Source organism: Tachypleus tridentatus, chromosome 7 (genome assembly GCF_004210375.1).
Source record: "Tachypleus tridentatus isolate NWPU-2018 chromosome 7, ASM421037v1, whole genome shotgun sequence".
In the NCBI taxonomy this organism is placed as follows: Eukaryota; Metazoa; Arthropoda; class Merostomata; order Xiphosura; family Limulidae; genus Tachypleus; species Tachypleus tridentatus.
In genome coordinates, this window is record NC_134831.1 from 30,173,198 (window position 1) to 30,191,365 (window position 18,168).

The 18,168-nt window shown below is 31.4% G+C and overlaps 1 protein-coding gene across 4 annotated transcripts; it reads right to left on the reverse strand.

Annotated features, from left to right (window-relative positions):
- Nucleotides 1-548: 548 nt before the first annotated feature.
- LOC143255366 (prenylated Rab acceptor protein 1) lies at nucleotides 549-10,010 on the reverse strand. 4 transcript variants are annotated; one of them, XM_076510903.1, is made up of 7 exons: nucleotides 9,872-9,997; nucleotides 8,359-8,495; nucleotides 7,497-7,565; nucleotides 6,070-6,270; nucleotides 4,117-4,214; nucleotides 3,537-3,638; nucleotides 549-1,980 (listed from the first exon to the last, which is right to left on the reverse strand). In XM_076510903.1, the coding sequence occupies exons 3-7, from the start codon at nucleotides 7,502-7,504 to the stop codon at nucleotides 1,889-1,891; spliced, it is 501 nt and encodes a 166-aa protein (XP_076367018.1). In that variant the 5' UTR covers nucleotides 7,505-7,565; nucleotides 8,359-8,495; nucleotides 9,872-9,997; the 3' UTR covers nucleotides 549-1,888. The 4 variants fall into 4 exon arrangements, with proteins under 4 accessions (XP_076367018.1, XP_076367017.1, XP_076367015.1 ...); XM_076510902.1 differs by lacking the exon at nucleotides 8,359-8,495 and having other exon boundaries at nucleotides 9,872-10,010; XM_076510900.1 differs by lacking the exon at nucleotides 8,359-8,495 and having other exon boundaries at nucleotides 7,497-7,611.
- Nucleotides 10,011-18,168: the final 8,158 nt, after the last annotated feature.

Here is an 18,168-nt window from a genome sequence, read left to right on the forward strand (position 1 = left end):
AATTAGTTTAAAGTGTAATCAATTTTATTTATAGAAGGATGATAAATGAGGTAAATATATATATTTGACTTATCCATTTTAGCTAAGTAGCATGTTTAACATTGTTGTGCTGGATAATGTTATTTTTCTCTTGCACAACAAAACAATCACCTAAACATTCAAGATAATGACCAAGAATTCTTAATAACGTCTGTGATGGAAATTAATCTTGTATTAAAATATATTGTCCAATATTCTTAAAACCACCTACAAGAAATATATGATTTATGAAACAAAATCAATTTTTTGTCTACATTTACACAGATTATTTACAGCTATTTCTAATGGTCTTGCATGCTGTCCCACATGATTATTACCACATACCTTCCACACTTTCAGACTTTCATTTCCTGTGTTTTTTGGTCAATAAATACAAAAACAAATTAAAAATCACAGGCAGCAAAAGTATAAAATAATTACCAACATGCCAAAAAATTAAATAATGAAACCAGATTGGAATTATTTGTAGGATAAATTACCAATTTCATGAAGAAAATTATAGATCAGTGTATTCAGCATAAAGAACTTTATTAACCTCAGAGAAATACAATTTAATACTTAAACAAACATTTTGACATTAGAAATAAACAATAAAAAGAATCTCTCAACATCTGAATACTTTCAAACCAATTGTAGAATAGTTTCATTTATATCTTGATAAAGATCTTATCAAATATTTGAAAACAAAACACTTCAAACATTGCAAATAACTGGGGATGTACAAACTACATAAAATCCTGTAAGAGGTATGAAAAAAAAAGTGCTTCTTTCAGTGTATTTGACATTACTTCAGGCAGCAAAAATCTTTATGCACATACCAGTGAATGAATCACACACACATATAACAAACACCTTTTATTTAAAAGTATTTATGAAGTTAACAATGCCTTTCAGAAAGATCTATTGAATTTTGATTTTTCAGTATCTTTTAAACAGTGTGTTAAACTGATGACCAGTGTTTCTTTTCACTAAAGTAACACATCAGCATATAATAAATGTAACTTATTCTGTTAATATTCAACTGAGTAGTCTGACACTTAAGTGAGAATTCACCACACCAAAAAATGGCAGAAAAATTAATATACTTTAATCTTACTTATGTATGTTAAAATATTATGGAAAAACCTTAAAACAAATTTCAAAAAATATATGTGCCAATTATATATTTTCATTTTGTATTTAAAAATAAAATGTACTAAAATCCTTGCATATACAGTTGTTCTTAAATTCATGTGTTCATGGACCACCTGAATTTTCTTTTATCTCAACAAATCAGTGTTCTGCTGTTTTCTTTCATTAATTATGAAACCTTTCCACAGACCACCTGAAGGGAGCCCACAGACTGTGAGCCACTGCTCTATTGCATTACTGAAACATTAAACCCATTGAGTCCAATTCTTTAAATCTGTGTTTTATAACAATAAGAAATGACTTCAAACATTTGTGACAACACAACAGATACAGAGAAGAGAAGATGCATGACCTGTGTTTAATCACAAGACAGAACATACTTCTATTACTTCTGTCATCAAAGTGATGAATGGTTAAGTCAAGTGAAATAAATATGTAGTCAAAATTACACTGCATTTACCAACTTCTTATATGTCCCTTGGTGTCTACTATGCCATTGCCCGTAGAAAACTTCAACTATAAAAAGGTTAGTTTACAACCTATTGTATCATTACAGCACTGTTTAACCTTGTGGGAGACTGCAGCTGATAACTATGTAACAATAAATACTATATTATGGGAAGACTATTAGTGATAACATCAACACGTGAACCTCTCTGATGTAACACTCAAAAGTGCTTTGGTGATTAAATTTTATGCAAAATTAACATTTCTCACTTTAAACAGTTTCTATCTGCAAGTCGAAAACTTCTTTGTCCCCCTCAACAGAATAGAAGATAGCATGTAGCATTATGAAAAAGAAGGAAGCACCTGTTAAAAACAACACACACATAAAATAAATATATATATATTAAAATCTTTGTTTTATTTTTAAATATAGCATGCAATCAACTTTAAGTATTTTACTTTGAAAATGAGCTTCAGAGGTATTGGATGTTGTAAGACATAGAATATACTTATAACATTACACATTGAAAGCTAGGAGTTTATTACCATTACATTAAAATTTATATATGTGTATCCATTTTGTGTTACAAACAAGTAACAAGATATATGCTTCTACAAAATTTTGAATTTTTGCTTTTTAATTTATCAAGACTCAGTGCTCCTATATACTTCATTTATGATAAAAGTTTTGTAAGCATTCTTTTATTGACTGGAATTGCGCATATGCATCATTAGTAATTACTACCACTAAATGTAACTAGTTATAAAAATACTAATAAAATAACGTAACATTGGTGTGTGTCGGCTGTTCCATTCTCTAAGACAAATTAAAGCCCTCATTATTCATATACCCATCAAGCTTTCTTTGAAGCTCACTTAACTTCACTGCCTCTACAACATTTGAAAGCAATCCATTCCATAGGCCAAATTTTCTTAGCTGAAGACAGCTTCTACCTTGCTTAAATCTGTATTTGTATTCCCTAGTTCTACACTTCTTGTTGTTAAATATAAAAAATGTTGATATATCAACATTATCAATTCTTTCTGCAGTCCTAAATACATCAATCAGATCTCGTCTAGCTCTTATTTCTTTCAAGAGAAAATAATTTTAAGGATTGTTCCTCATATGACAACCCCTCCATCCCAGGTACCATTTTAGTAACCCTCCTCTGAGCCCTTTCCAACAATTAAATGTCTTTCTTAAGGTGGGGAGTCCAAGACTAAACATAATACTCCAAATGCAGCCTAACCAGTGACCTTTCCAATCAAATTATAACATCTTTAAACTTGTATGCAATATTTCTGTAGATACAACCTAAAATTGTATTTGTTCTACTACTAGCAACAGCACACTACTTGAATGGCTTATGATACTGATCAACCACTATGCCAAGATCCTTTTCTTTCATGACACTCAAGGATATTCCCATCCAAATTATCATTCAAGTTATGACAACCCACATGCAGTATCCAGTATTTATCATAATTAAAACCCATCTGTCATTTATTTGCTCAGCTCACTAAATAATCTAAATCCTTTTGTAAAGCAGCAACATCCTCTCTACAACCAGTAACACCCAAGACCTTGATATCATCAACTAATTTAAGTAATTTATTAACCATTCCTAAAGTATTAATGGACATATCAACACACTACAACTGAGGGGTGGGTTATAAAGACTAATGACTTTTATGTAGTTTTACAAGTTCAAATTACACTAATACTTTCAAATGAAGGTATATGATTTACCTATAAAACACTTAATATATGTGCATGGGGTTGCCCCAGAATTTTCTGCTACTTTCACAAATACAGCATTTATTTAAGGTTACAAGCTGATAAATTACTATTACAATATTTTGCAGTTCAGATTCAGACATATTTGATATATATTTTAACAATAACTTTAAAAATTTACCTAAAACCCAAAAAACTGCTGAACCTGCACCAGCCATGTAGAACAAAGGAAATGAAATTATAGACACAATTCCATATTGCTGAGCAAGAGTCAACTCATGGCCTGTAATGAAAATGCAAATTAAACATGGGTAGTGCAAGAAAATTTCAAGAATGTCAGGTAAACTGGTTTACTGTGTAAGTAATATATGAAAGTTTTGTTTCAAGTAGTCCTGTAATTAAATACCTTTATCTAATAAACCTTAGAATAATAAAGCAAAAATTTGAATTAATAAATTCAGAATTTAGCAGAAAAATCATTAATATCATATTTATTTTATTAAGTTTCAAAATATAATAAAAACAGATAAACTAATTAAAAGCCAGCTTCATAAATCTGAAGTATAGTTACACAAATAAGGTATTTCTGAGAGAGGATTTGCTGGTATAATATATTTCATCAGTGCCTACTAATAAATCTGTACATATATAATAATTTAATGAACTGTTTGATTTACACATTTTTAAATTCAAAAAATATAAAAGCAGTGACACAAGAAACGTATACAAGTTGTTTATTTATGGTCCAAGAATGTTCTTACCAAAAATGTGAAATTTGTGCTCAGCATTTCTCAAACTGATAATATAACAAGCACCAAGACCCACTGCAACAGCAATCAGTAGCATTGGAGAAGTAAGGCTGAAATAACAAGATGTCTATTAAAGAATACTTAATCTATTTGTGAAACAACTTAAAACTTAAACTACACTAAAAATAGTCTTTGATATCTCATAATATAAGACTATCAAAAAACAGTAAGTTTGTCTGCAGCACTCACATTTCAGTAATGTTCAGAAAACACATTTAAACATTATTAAAAAAATATAAGTTAACCACCACAAATAATGTTAACCATGCAAAACAGAAACATACAACACAATATTTTTCACAAATACACTTCATGTAACATCTTATCATATGCAATGCTAAATAATTAATACTATTAATAGGTAATACTGGAAGCATGATACTACGTCACCATGTGACTGATAGTACATAAATCACATCATTCTTTACAAGTCAGATACAGGCTTTAAATATGAAAAACATTCCAATTATATTTAACAACTGTATGCTGCTGTTAACCTTTTGTGCTTGGGTGGGTGTAAAAGTGCACATACCATATGATATTATGTATTTTATTTCTGAGTTACCAACAATCCATTTTACTCAACGTTAGTGATTTAATAATAGTATGTGGTAGAAGAGGGCAAATATAAGATACAAAATACAGAGAGATATTGAAAAAATTGTACATGTGTATTTCGAATAATCTAGAGGTTAAGTAACTGAAATAAGTAAATTGTACCAAGAATTCACATGAACGTCACCTTGCACTTCAAATTTACAAAATGCAAGATAGATTGATATTGGTAATTCACATACATACTTTGATTACAAATATGTTTGTAATTCATCTGAGTTTTTTGTGTAAAACATATTTATGTATTTAACTCAAAGCTTTTCAAACACATAATAAATCCAGAATTACAGTTAATGCTCCTTCTCTTATAATTAATGAACCCTTTGTTTCAACTAAGCAGTTTAGCCATTGCACTTCATTAATGATATTTATCAATCTGTAATTACAGAAATAATATACACTGTATGCTCTAAGTTACTTTTCCCATTCCAGTTTTAATTTTACTAACTAGGTTTGGAGAATCTTATTGTAAACAATATTGAATTATTTTTATTTAAAGTACTGCACATATAAACACTATTAAACTGATCAAAACATTTCTTTTTAATTTTTGAAAATCAAGACTGCATTCAGTTCTATACTATGTTCCAAAGAATTTGTGATTATGTGTAGGCATGTGTTTGAGTGAAATAATACTTGTTGAGTAGTTACATTTATTAATTTGAATCTGTTAGGGTAACTATAGTGAATAAAACTAAATAAAGTACAGCATAGCCAAGCAGTATTTGATAGATATGAACTTAAAGGTGTATTTGCTAGCTCATATTTGTGAAAATTTAAATAAAGGTTTCTACACATTTAAATATTTATTGAAAAGCTTAGCAAGAAAATTTATTTTACTTTCATTCCACTATAAATAGCAGCAAACAGGGACTGCACATAAATACTTACACATTCCTGATTACAATCAATCAACCAAATTTAACAATCACACACACTTAAACCATTTACATTTGAAAGACATCCATTGTTTAACTTCTATAAGTACCTACAGCAAATTAGGGATTTATTTACTTTCATAAAGTAGAGGAAATCCTTAATAAGCCATTGTTATCAAATGCTTAATATTTAATACATAATATTTATAATAGATTGTGAAATCAGTGATTTAATGAATTAACTTGAGCCACCTCTGTTTTTATTACAAGTTCATGAAATTCTATGTCATTATATGTAGAATTAAAAACATTCATTGTTCTTGTGTGCAGCTCAATTATCTATACATTTACTTGTAGAATATTTACGTAAAGTTTAACTTCAATTACATAATGACAAATGTACGAGTCTTACAGACAGTATAAAATAAGCACAATAAACACAAAAAAATAGTTGCTCTGGAACTGTTCAATATTTTTCACAACTCTTTTGGTGCTCTGGGACATAGACGAAGGCATCTTGAACTTTTGTATATCAAAGAAGTAATTCCACGGCCGAATGTTTTCTCGTGTTTTTCGTAGCCATTCCTGAGAACTAGAGCTCAGAGCCATATCCCTTCAAAAGAAGTAATAAGCCAATTGAAAAAAGGAAGCATAAGTAATACATTATTCACAATTATCACTCATTTCAATTTATATTTAACACTAAAACACAGAATGTATTCAGAAATTCTAGGTGCACGTGTGTGCAAAATGTTTTGTAAAATCAGAAACAAATTTGTTTGTGAAGATGCATGTTGAAGAAATAGAAATAATGTAGCTGGAATGAAGTGCAATATGCATAATTTTAATAATAATGTTGATAAAAGGAAATGATAGCTAGTACTTTATACCACATCACTAATAAGATTTCTCAGAAAAACTCAGTCTTTTCAGAAGTTTTCCTTGATTATGAAGTGGACAAAAATTTTAAAACATGACAAATAATTAGCAGATATTTGTGCCAAGGATGAAGCACATATACGAGGTTATCAAAAACCTCCTAAAAAAAAAAAAAAACTAAATCCATGTTCTTTCCACATAACAAGTACCATCTTCAAAAAGTCGACTTCCTTTAAAGGCCCAGCAGTAATTATAACCTTGGAGCAGCTGTCATTTCAAAGTAAAACATTACCACCTGTTCCTATTCAGAAGTCCACATACTTGCCTGTTTTTAGAATTAATTAAATGTGTTCTTTCTTGAATTGTTTATCTTTGAAGTTTCAATGCTTCAAGTATCTTTAAGAATTAATAATAACTTGTTTAGGAGTGGTTTTGTTATTACTTTGCAATAATTTAAATTGTGTAGTCTTCAGTACATATACAGTCAATTCATCAATTTTATACACATTAAGTATCACCAAACTAACAGAAAAATCTTATCTTCATGACAGCAATACTTTAAAATTGTTACATTTGGTTTTATTTCTACTGTTCAATAAGTATCTTTCTTTCACTTTTGCTACAAGTGTAAAATTAAATTAATGTATGACAAATTTCTGATACAGCAGTCAAACATTAATAGGCTAGATCTTTTACATTTATGTAGAGGCAAACATATAATGTGTGTTTAAAAAGGTCATTTGATGCACAAGAAAATCTGTGTACAATTAGTCAATAAAGATAGAATCTTTCAATTTTTAGTCATCAGGTCAACTTAAAATAAAATTAACTTCTCAAATGAGATCAAGCAATTCAAAATACAATATTCTAAAATAAACAAATATCACTTCTTATTGAAAGAAATTAACTGGAAAAACTCAAAACATGTATATTAAACTGAAAACTATTAAACTAACTTACTTCTTCATAAGGAATTCACTATCACTGTCCTGAGATTCAGACAAAATAACTCCTGCTTCTTGTGTCTTACTGTCCATAAAGATATATATACAGTTTTTAGTGCAAAATAACTTTCCTGTAGGAAATAAAAAAAAGATTTGTTAGTAATACCAAATACTCTTTCATTAACAAACAACTTTTAACAATAAGGCAATTCTGTGTACAAGAATATCTGAAAGTCCAATCACAGAAGTCATCAACAGGATGCAAATGGCTCTACAACGGAAGAAGTATGTTAACAAAAAATTAACTACTAATAGTTACTACAAGGAAAAAAAATATATAACCTATAAGCATTGATTATGCTGATTACTGTCAAGTAAAAATAACCAACTAATCAAGACTATTGTTTCTGGTTATTCCTGTTTTCATTTACTCTAATTATCCAAGTAATTGAAATATTTTTAATATCCTTTCTTCTTACTATTTTTGATTTATTCATGGTTGTTTAGATTACCTTACTAGAGTTATGACTCAAAAAATTATAAACTAAAAAAATTAATGTTTCCATTCATTACTATTTTCATTTACTCTAAGTTTCAAAGTCTCAAATCAGAATAATTAAAGCTGAATACAATCTAGAGTGGACACAATTATGTTTCTGCTAATGCAAGTAATAAATCATAATAAAACAAGGCATGATCATAGATGAAGACCAGTTTTGGGTCACAAAACATAAGACTGGTGACTATATTGTACATCTGGGTTTCCAAAAATAGTATTTTGGATATTAAATGTACTTCAGACAGTGATTTTTACTATATATACTTTTCAAAGTTATGCTCACATTTAGATATTTTATCAACACCTCTTCCTTACCTACCAGTTATGAATATTCAGTTAAATCTCAGAAATTTCTGGTTTTCTTTGCAAATGTATCATCATATCCTCTTTCCAAAGTCTGTAGGCCAAATTTATTTACCATTATGTAGTACTACCAACAGCACTGCTAAAAAGAATCTATAAAAAATGATGAATAAGCTACTCAAGCCATTAAATCACTGCTTTGCTGCTAGTAATTAAGTTAGTATAATTTTAGGATGTATCTACAAATTAATAGATTATAAGTGAAAAAGAGATACTTAATTCTCTATACAAATCAATAGTTAGGATACACCTGGAATTCAGTGTAAAGTTTGAACTCCTTATCTAAAAATGAGTATCTATTTAATAGATAGAATTCAGAAAAGAACTACTAGAATGATTTCTAGATTCACAAGAGGACTACCAGAAGAGTTCTGAGGATGAAAGAATTATCTCATAAGGATAGATTCAAACCTTTTTATTTTTGAGAAAAAACAATAATAAGGTAATATTATTGAAATTTATAAGAATATCCATGGGACTGATAAGAGAAAGGCTTTTGACCTCCTTACTTCGTATTATGAAGATAACTGGGTATGTTCTTGTAAAAAGCATTATTGGTTATGTAAATGATGATAATAATAATGTATCTTTAATAGAACTTCAATTAACAACAGTAAAACTATGAAAAATCTATGAATGTCCAAACAGGATACATAATAGTTCATGAATTTTAAATTATGCTTTTAAAATTCAAAACATAAATTCAAACATTTGATAACCAAAAAGTCGTATCCCTGAAACAGAATTTACTTTATGGGGAAACATTGGTTCAATATCACTATATTACCATAAAAGATTAAAAATTATAACTGCTTCACTGTATTGTAATTAGAAGTTAATATGCAGGATACTAATTTACAAGTAGATATGTAATATACCCTTTATTATTGAAGTTTGTATAAAAGTTATAACAAACTATAATGACTGTACAGTTTGTAGAAACTCTCCAAATTTCATCATAATTCATATTAATGTAAAAAGCAACAATACATGGTTTGCAGCCCAAATTATAAAACCATATAATCTTCAAATTTTAAACTATTGCGAATTACGGTAAAACGTTAATACGAAACTACAAAATTGTGCTACTTCTTATAAAAAATTACACAAAAGCAACAACTATAAGAAAAATCATGCAAGTTGTTCCAATAAATAATCCTCCTTACTGTAAAAGCTGTAATTTGTAACAAAATAATGTTATGTAGAAACAATGTATCATAAAAACATGACCAGTGTCTCACTTACAAATTATTTAAAATTAGATCAACTGTCTTATTGTCTACATTAACAATGACAAGTGGCTCAGACAACTTGAAAGTTGGACGATCGATGTCATTTCTAAATGCATGTAATTTTAATTCTACCACTTACTCAGCTTGACTTCATTCATTAATAGAGATTAATCATTTAATGTAAATTAAAATAACTCACAAATGTACGACCTAAACTTTAAGTTATAGATACTTTACCTTACTCTACTTCACTTGTCTTACGTTTCTTTCACAACCGAAAATAAACACAATACGTTATCCTTTTCGTCAAGCTGTTAATGTGGTTACTCGTTCTCACAACCTTCACCTATCGTTGAAAGTTTGACAGATGCCTTTTTTGTCCCACACTGATATATATTTGAATTATTATTTTACGGAAACAGCTGTATTCTAATACCATATTAAAATTATTTGTATTATATAATTCAAAGAACAAAACAAACATTTTTCACTAAGTCTTTTGTTTCAATAATGCTATGAAATGTTTATATTTTCAAAATATTTTGTTAATATATTGTAATATTCAAACAAAATGAAATCATTGTTTTTAAGCTCTAAAATTTGGTTTAAAAGTTTTAATCAAAGTATTTTTCTATAGCTTTTATACTGTTCCGAAGAATAGTTATTGATATATCGTGAAAATAAATAAGAAGTTTCTTCTAACGTGTGTTTCATTTCTTGTTTAATAATAGAATTTCCATTATGTGAAGTAAAAGAATACGCTTATACTGTCCAGGAGCAGGGGTACAGGATTCGTGATGACGAGAAAAACACTTGAAGCAAAATGTATCTCAAGACGGCTGGTAATAATAATACCCATACCAGCCATACATTTATATACGGGATATAACTGATAGAACCAGGAATATAGTTAAGTGTATTTGTAACAATATAGTCTTCGTAGTACCTGTTGGGGCTAATGATGTAAGAAAAGATAGACCTGAGAAGCATACTGAAAAGTAGAAAACACTGATAACGGTATTTAAAGAAATTAGTTATGGTTTGATTTTATCAGGGAAAATGCCAAGAATAAATTGCGGAGATGAGATACTAAGCAAGTCACTAGAATTAAATGCCAGGTTAGATCGATATTTAGTGATGAGCAAATAGGCCGGTTAGATTTGTGGGATAATTTTAATCAGAAAGTTTATCTTTTTAAAATGGATGGCTTACATTTAAACAAGCATGTTAGCAAGGAATATTAAGTCAGCTGTAGTGTAAAATTTAAACTAAAGCTAAACAGAGATGAAGGCTATGATATTAGTAAGATAGGAAATATTATTGACAGGAAAACATGTACAACAGCCATAAAATATAAACGTATTTTAAAGTCTATGTTTAATTGCTACTATTGTAATGCTAGGAGTATAAGAAATAAAACTGATGAGTTCGAAGCACTCATGGAAACTTAGGGTTTTGATATTACAGGTATCACAGAGACTTAGTTGGATTTGAAAATTTTTGAAATACCAGGATGCAGGTTATTTGTTTTTGAATTTCGCACAAAGCTACTCGAGGGATATCTATGCCAGCCGTCTCTAATTTAACAGTGTAAGACTAGAGAGAAGGCAGCTAGTCATCACCACCCACCGCCAACTCTTGGGTTACTCTTTTACCGTCACATTATAACGCCCCCACGGCGCGACAAGGATGCGAACCTGCGACCGTCAGATTACAAGTCGCACGCCCTAACACGCTTGGCCATGCCGGGCCGTGATTTAATGGAAATGTTGTATGTGTCTCTGCATTTTGTTTTTATCTTTGTTTTTTATTAATGTATTTTGTTTTCATTTCTTTTTAAAATGTGTTATTTTAAAGATATTTAATGTAGTCTGTTAAAAGAGATTATCTTTGTTATTTATTCATTGCTCAAAGGGTTTTTGTATGTACTTTCATTGCGAAAAGGTTAATTGTTGTATTTATCTCTAATTTCCTTGTGAAAACTGTCTTTATTATGCATTATATTTATCGTTGGGAAAGGGTTTCAGTTGTGTACTGGGGCAGGCATATTGGACAGATTTAGCTGTTGGAGTTTCGACTAAATCTGCCAGTCACACCTTTATTAGCATTAATTGAGGAATGCAGTGAGCGAGTGGAGCACACAAACACTAACTCGTGGTATTTACAGTTAAAGCAAATAATCTGACTCTGAGACAGACTTAGATTGAAAAATAAGCACTTTTAATACACTTTCAAAATAACGTATGTTTACAAACAATGTTGCATACTTGGATTAGACAAACAAATTATTTTAGCATAACCCAGCAAAACACTCTTTAAGAATAATTTACATAACATCAACTCAACTGTATTTTTACTGTGCTATCCAATGTTAGGAATAATGGAAACAAGTTACTTATAGACAGTTTACGCAAGAAATGTTAGGAGAACTCATCGTCGTAGTAATCATAACTGTTTTCATCACACAAATCTCATGTTGAAAGTAACAAATCACCGTCTCGTCTCTATTGACAACTCACTCGTATAACACTAGAGCTTTCCGTTTTGCACAATGTTTGAATGGTTCTACATGGTGATCCCATATCATGGGCCCACTGAGGGTCAATTTTCCGTACAATGGACAACCAAAGTTTTCCAGGTTCAAACATCTCACTCCTGTTATTCTGTTGATACATTTTGCCTTCTCTAAGCCTTTCGAATATATCTTGTTTTATTTTTTATTTATGTCTCAGTCTATGTTCACTAGGTATGAGAAGTTGCATTGACCTTCCTCCCATGTTAAATTATGGAGATACTTTATTCAACACTCTGCATGTCTTCAATTTTCATTGCACAATATTTCTATCGGAAATGGTACTCGGAAGCTATAATTGTCTGTCCACCCAGTGTAAGTGTCTACAACAGCCAACTCCTTTACAATATACACGTCTGCTACCTAGAATCCTTCTACGTCTATAATAGCAGCCTTGCCCTTTCTTTTCCTGTAATCATATTATTCTGTTAGGTGTAGCATAACCATAATTAACCTGACAATGTTTCTTCTTGCGGTCTCAACTACTTTCTCATTACTGACCCGATAAGCCACGACAGGTTCCTAATACTCAGATTTCTCACGAACAAAAAATGTAATAATCTACTCATACACTGTTTCTCGCAAGATTTCATTTGTTGCTTAACACATTTCTACTTGAGTTATCTTCTATAACTTGAATAGCCTATTCCTCACTATCACAATGTCGTTGTTCGGCTCCATTTCTGTTCTCTATCATCATTAACTAAGTCTTGTCGTCTGCTAGTGTCATTTCATAACCTTTTTCGTCATCGTCTGTTTTCATAGCATTTGATTATCGAACTTATCGTCATCTTCACTTTACTAATTCTTGTTCTAGTCATTTTATAATTTTCGAACCTTTCATATCCTAATATTCAAATATTTTTGTTTTGTTGTTTCTCTTTTTTTCCTAATCCTATTAAATTTTCCCAATAATTTTTATCTATAATGTCCACTTTAGCTAATTAGCTAACTCCACCAATTTATTAAACTGATTCGAATTTTGTCACCAGTCTATAACAAATCAGTATTCGTACTAATTAGATGGGTCATCATCACATAATTCAACCACTTCAGCGGTCTCTGAATAAGGTAATCTTCTATTGTTGTCTGGCCCTGTTCTGGTTTTCTTTTTAAATGTACACATCCCATCTGCCCCTCCGTGGCTCAGCGGTATGTCTGCGGACTTACAACGCTAAAAACCGTGTTTCGATAACCGTGGGGGGCAGAGCACAGATAGCCCATTGTGTAGCTTTGTGCTTAATTCAAAACAACAACAACACAACACATCTAAATTTAAAAATCTCATTAAAGCCAACTGCTTACGTACTGTATACGAGGGCTGTTCAAAAAATACGAGGACTGTTTGAATTGCGCGGCTTCAGTTGGTTCCAGGGGAATCCGCTTGGTGTCGCTAGGTTCACACAGATCAGCTGATTACGACGCCATTTCCCGATTGCAGATATCTTCATTTGTGTATTAGCTACGCGGTTTTAAGTGAAGTGCGATTTTTCGTTTGGCGGATTTCAGAATGAATGGCTTGAAGGAGCAACGACTTGCTGTGAAATTTTGTGTTAAACTTGGAAAATCTGCGACTGAAACTTTTGCTATGCTTAACACGGCTTACGGTGATGTTGCTATGAAGCGTACGGCATGTTTCAAGTGGCATGAACGTTTTAAGGATGGTCGACAGTCCATTGAAGATGATGAGCGTCCTGGACGTCCTTCCACGTCAACTGACGACCCACACGTCGACAAAATCAACACCCTGGTGCGAGCAAATCGATGTCTGACTGTCAGGGAGCTTGCTGAAGAGTGTGGGATATCAGTTGGATCTTGTTACGTGATTTTGACCGAAAAATTGAAGATGCACCTCGTTGCTGCGAAATTCAGCCCTCAGAACTCGTGAGTTTTTTGGCCAAACACTCGATCACTGTTCTTTCCCACCCCCCTACTCACCCTACCTTGCTCCTTGCAATTTTTTCTTGTTCCCCAAACTCAAAAGACCCTTGAAAGGAAGAAGATTTGAGACGATTCCCGAGATTAAGGCAAATGCGACGAAGGAGCTGGAGGACATTACAAAAGAAGCGTACCAGGACTGTTTCAACAAGTGGAAACACCGTTGGGATAAGTGTGTGCGTTGGGGAGGAGAGTACTTTTAAGGGGTCCCAGACCTGTAACTTTTAAATGAAGTACATTTTGTTTTATGACGTCAGTCCGCGTATTTTTTTTGAACAGACCTCGTATAACACTATACGTACTAGCATTCTAAACAAATATAATATTATCATCACTGAATCAGTCATCAAACCAAATTCTTCTGCTTTACTCTTAAATAGTCTTCATGCTATCAAAATTACTTGATACTTAGCCCTGTTGTCATACGGGGCAAGTCTCAAATTTCCTGTTATATGCCTCTCAGTCCTTTAAGGTCTGAACCTACATTTATACTCTGAATGAACTGAGATTCTTCCATAGTTAATTGTTCTTGTCAGCCGGGTATTTTTATATTTAACGGGATTCCTGTATACTTAGTTTTACTTTTAAAACTAGATGGTAATGTAATTCCTTGAGCATGAGCAGAACAATTTCTAGCCAATCTAAGATATCCACTGTTCCTTAATTTAACTGCTTCAGTTTGGTAGTCAAATTGACGTAAGTTTGGCCTAGGGCATACCATTGATAAGGTAAGTCCATCCTTTACATTAAACAATCAAGCTTCTGGAGTCTTTGTTTTGTAGAAGTAAAATGGTTTAAGGGTAATTACTTTCTTTTTATATAACTCAGCTATCCTATCCTTAATTCCTGCATACATTGCATAATTACAAGTCATAATAGGCACTAAAAATATTCCTGAATTAGAGTCACATACTCCAATATGACCTTCCATACATCTTAACATATCTTTCTCTGTCATTTCTTAGTAAGTATGCTGATCACTTGAAACAGCAGTTTATGGGTTTTCATTTTCTACAGTTAAAGCCAATGTGTGGTTTTATGTTAAGGGTAAGGGTACGATCCTATACAACTTAAATATTCTATGTATTGTTTTCTATGAAATCTCTGTAAACATTCTTAGTGTGTCCCTCACTGATACTATATTTACATCAGCCCAAGCTGATTGGAGGTAACTTTCTTTCAGTTTCGTTTAATACTTTTTTTAACTTACTTGGGAGTGTAAAGTATGAAATCAACTTCCTCCTGCATAAGTAGCATTACATGTAACTGAAAGAAAGGACTTTCCTGAGTAGATATATTCATTTCCAGCACTTCTGTATGCTAACAATAGTAAAGGAACCTGCTTATCCCAATTTTTTGATATTTTTCATAGTATTGATAAATTTTATCCAATGAAGTTCTATTGAATCGTTCTACTAACCCATTAGCAGCGGGATGAAAAGCAATGGTTTCAATTTTCTTAACACTTGAGAACTTAAAAACGTTCTTCATTAACTTAGAAATGAAATTATTACCTGTATCTGTGGGTAAATACTGTTGTGTACAAGGTCCAGCTACGATGTTATTTATAAATGTCTTAGCGATCATTTCTGCTTTTTGATCAGGCAAGCATATTGTTTCTGGAAATCTAGTTAACTGGTCTGCAACTACGAACACGTATTTGTTTCCTGCATATGATGAGGTTAATGGACCTAAGATATACATAGCTATTAATTGAAAATGGATGGTTAAACTTGACATTCGTTGTAAGGGGGCGTTTTAAAGTACAGACTTGTCTTTCGTCTTTGACATTCTTTCTGTGCATGACTCGCAGTAATCTTTAATGTATTTTCGCATATTTAACCAAAACAATCTTTAACTTATTCTACTATATGTTTTTGCATAAGCTAAATGTGCTGTAAATAGTATGTTGTGATCTGTTTTAAATTTTTTAAATTTTAAGTAATGTGGCACAACTATCTACATCATTCTGTCGTTATCAGTTTTTTACATAAGGTATCTGATTCTAACGTTATTCTGTACTTTCTTCATGTAATACTTTGTTTTTAAGTTATTTTTTAATTAATCTAAATCACAACTTAATTTTAAATCGTTCTCATTTTCTGTTTTAACTTATTTTGTTAACAGACTGTTTTTCTCCAGTTTTTGGTATTTCCTACTCTAATTCTCCTTAGAGTATTTCCATTACAATGTTTTCTACCTGATCTATGTATTACTTTAAAATCATAATCTTGGAGTACTAATGACCTTCTGGCTAATCTATAGGAGAAGTATTTTAATGTCATTAACCATCTTAATGGTGCATGATCTGTACTAATAGCAAACTTCCTACCATACAGGTAACAATGGAAGGTTTTAATTCCATGCTCTACAGCTAAACATTCCTGCTCTATAACTGAGTAATTTATTTCAGCTTTTCCTAACTATCTACTTTGATATGCTGTAAGATGTTCTTTTCCATTTTAATCTAACTGTCATAATACTCCACCTGCAGCAAAACCTGAAGTATCCGTGCTTGGGATAAATTATTTGCAGAAATCTGCGTAGCCTGAAATGAGTGTTTTCAATAAAACATCTCTTAAAATTCCTCCTGTCTTTTTTCTGTCCACTAAAATTCTGTTTCTTTCTTAGTTAACTCAGTTAAGGGTTTTGCCAACAATACAAAATTCAGTATACACCTTTTATAAAATCATGCAACTCCTAGAAATGCACGAATATCTTTTACTGTTTTTCGCAATAGATAATACTTACAAACCTCTAACATTTTAAGGTCAGGTTTTAACCATCAAGGGTTACCAAATGACCTGAATATTCTACTTCTTTTTTCAAGAACTGACATTTACTTGGCTTAAGCTTTAAGTTTGCTTCTAATAATCTTCCATATACATGCATTAACCTTTCCAAGTGATCTTCAAAATTTGCAACGAACACTGTGACATTATCTAAATAGCAAAAGTATTCTGAAGCTTGCAAACCTGATAACACAACATCCATTAATCTCTGGAATGTTAAAGGAGCACTACGTAAACCAAAGAGCATTCTATTAAACTGATATTTGCCTGAAGGTAACACAAAAGCAGTTTTAACTTTATTTTCCTAGCTTTACTTCTACATGCCACTACCCATTTTATAAATCCATAGATCAAAAGTACTTATCAACTTATATTTATACCCAAACATTTCAAAGCTCTTTGCCTAACCTGTCTAATGTCTTGTGGATATTAGGTAATGGATAAATGTCTTTGACTATTATTCCATTCATTTTTTGAAAATCCACACAGAACCTAAATTACAAAAAAAAAAAAATCACATGGCAGTAATGACTACAGGACAAGAATCAACTTTACTTCATTTTGTCCGTTTTGATATAAAATTGATTGTACAACATAATTTACAATTGAACACAACCTACTTAATAAATTCAAAAGAAGTAATCTAGTACACTAAATTAGTTTAAGCGTAAAGAAGTTACCATTACATTTCCACAAATAACATTCTTTAACTGAAAAGTCGTTTGTGTTTCTTTGACATTTACAGAAACTGACAGGAAGACCACCAAAATGAAACTAATGGTGAGCCACAGGATGAGCCCCGTGATAATCCAACATTCAAATGACTGGTGAAATTTACAAGAAGGTGTCCAGATATCATCTCTCAAACTCCCTGGTCGAGAGCATATACTTCCAATTCAATGTATTATTTTTAGAAGCACATGCTTCATGAAAGAACAGTCTTCTGCGAAAAGAAGGGTTAAAAGTTAGTAAGATGTTAAATGAAGAACGAGAAAAATTAGTCAATGCTACCATCATAAAGCGGGATGACGCATTTTGTTGCATGCACTTTTGCAACCAACGGGTATTTACTCCATTCCCAAGTTCCGTCTCAGTGGTATTGTTCTTCCCGTTGTTCCTGAGGCAAAGTTCTTGGGTCTTATCTTTGACTGCAAGCTGACCTTCATTCCACACATCAAGCAGCTGTGTGTCAAGTGTACAATAGCATTGAACATCCTTCATGTCTTCTCTTC

Coding starts and splice junctions, on each gene's coding strand:
- LOC143255366 (XM_076510900.1), bottom strand. CDS start 7,573: ATGGACAGTAAGACACAAGAAGCAGGAGTTATTTTGTCTGAATCTCAG. Junction 4,215..6,069: donor GTGCTTATTTTATACTGTCT/GTAAGACTCGTA, acceptor TTGTTATTTCAG/CCTTACTTCTCCAATGCTAC. Junction 1,981..3,536: donor AGCAGTTTTTTGGGTTTTAG/GTAAATTTTTAA, acceptor TGTTTTTAACAG/GTGCTTCCTTCTTTTTCATA.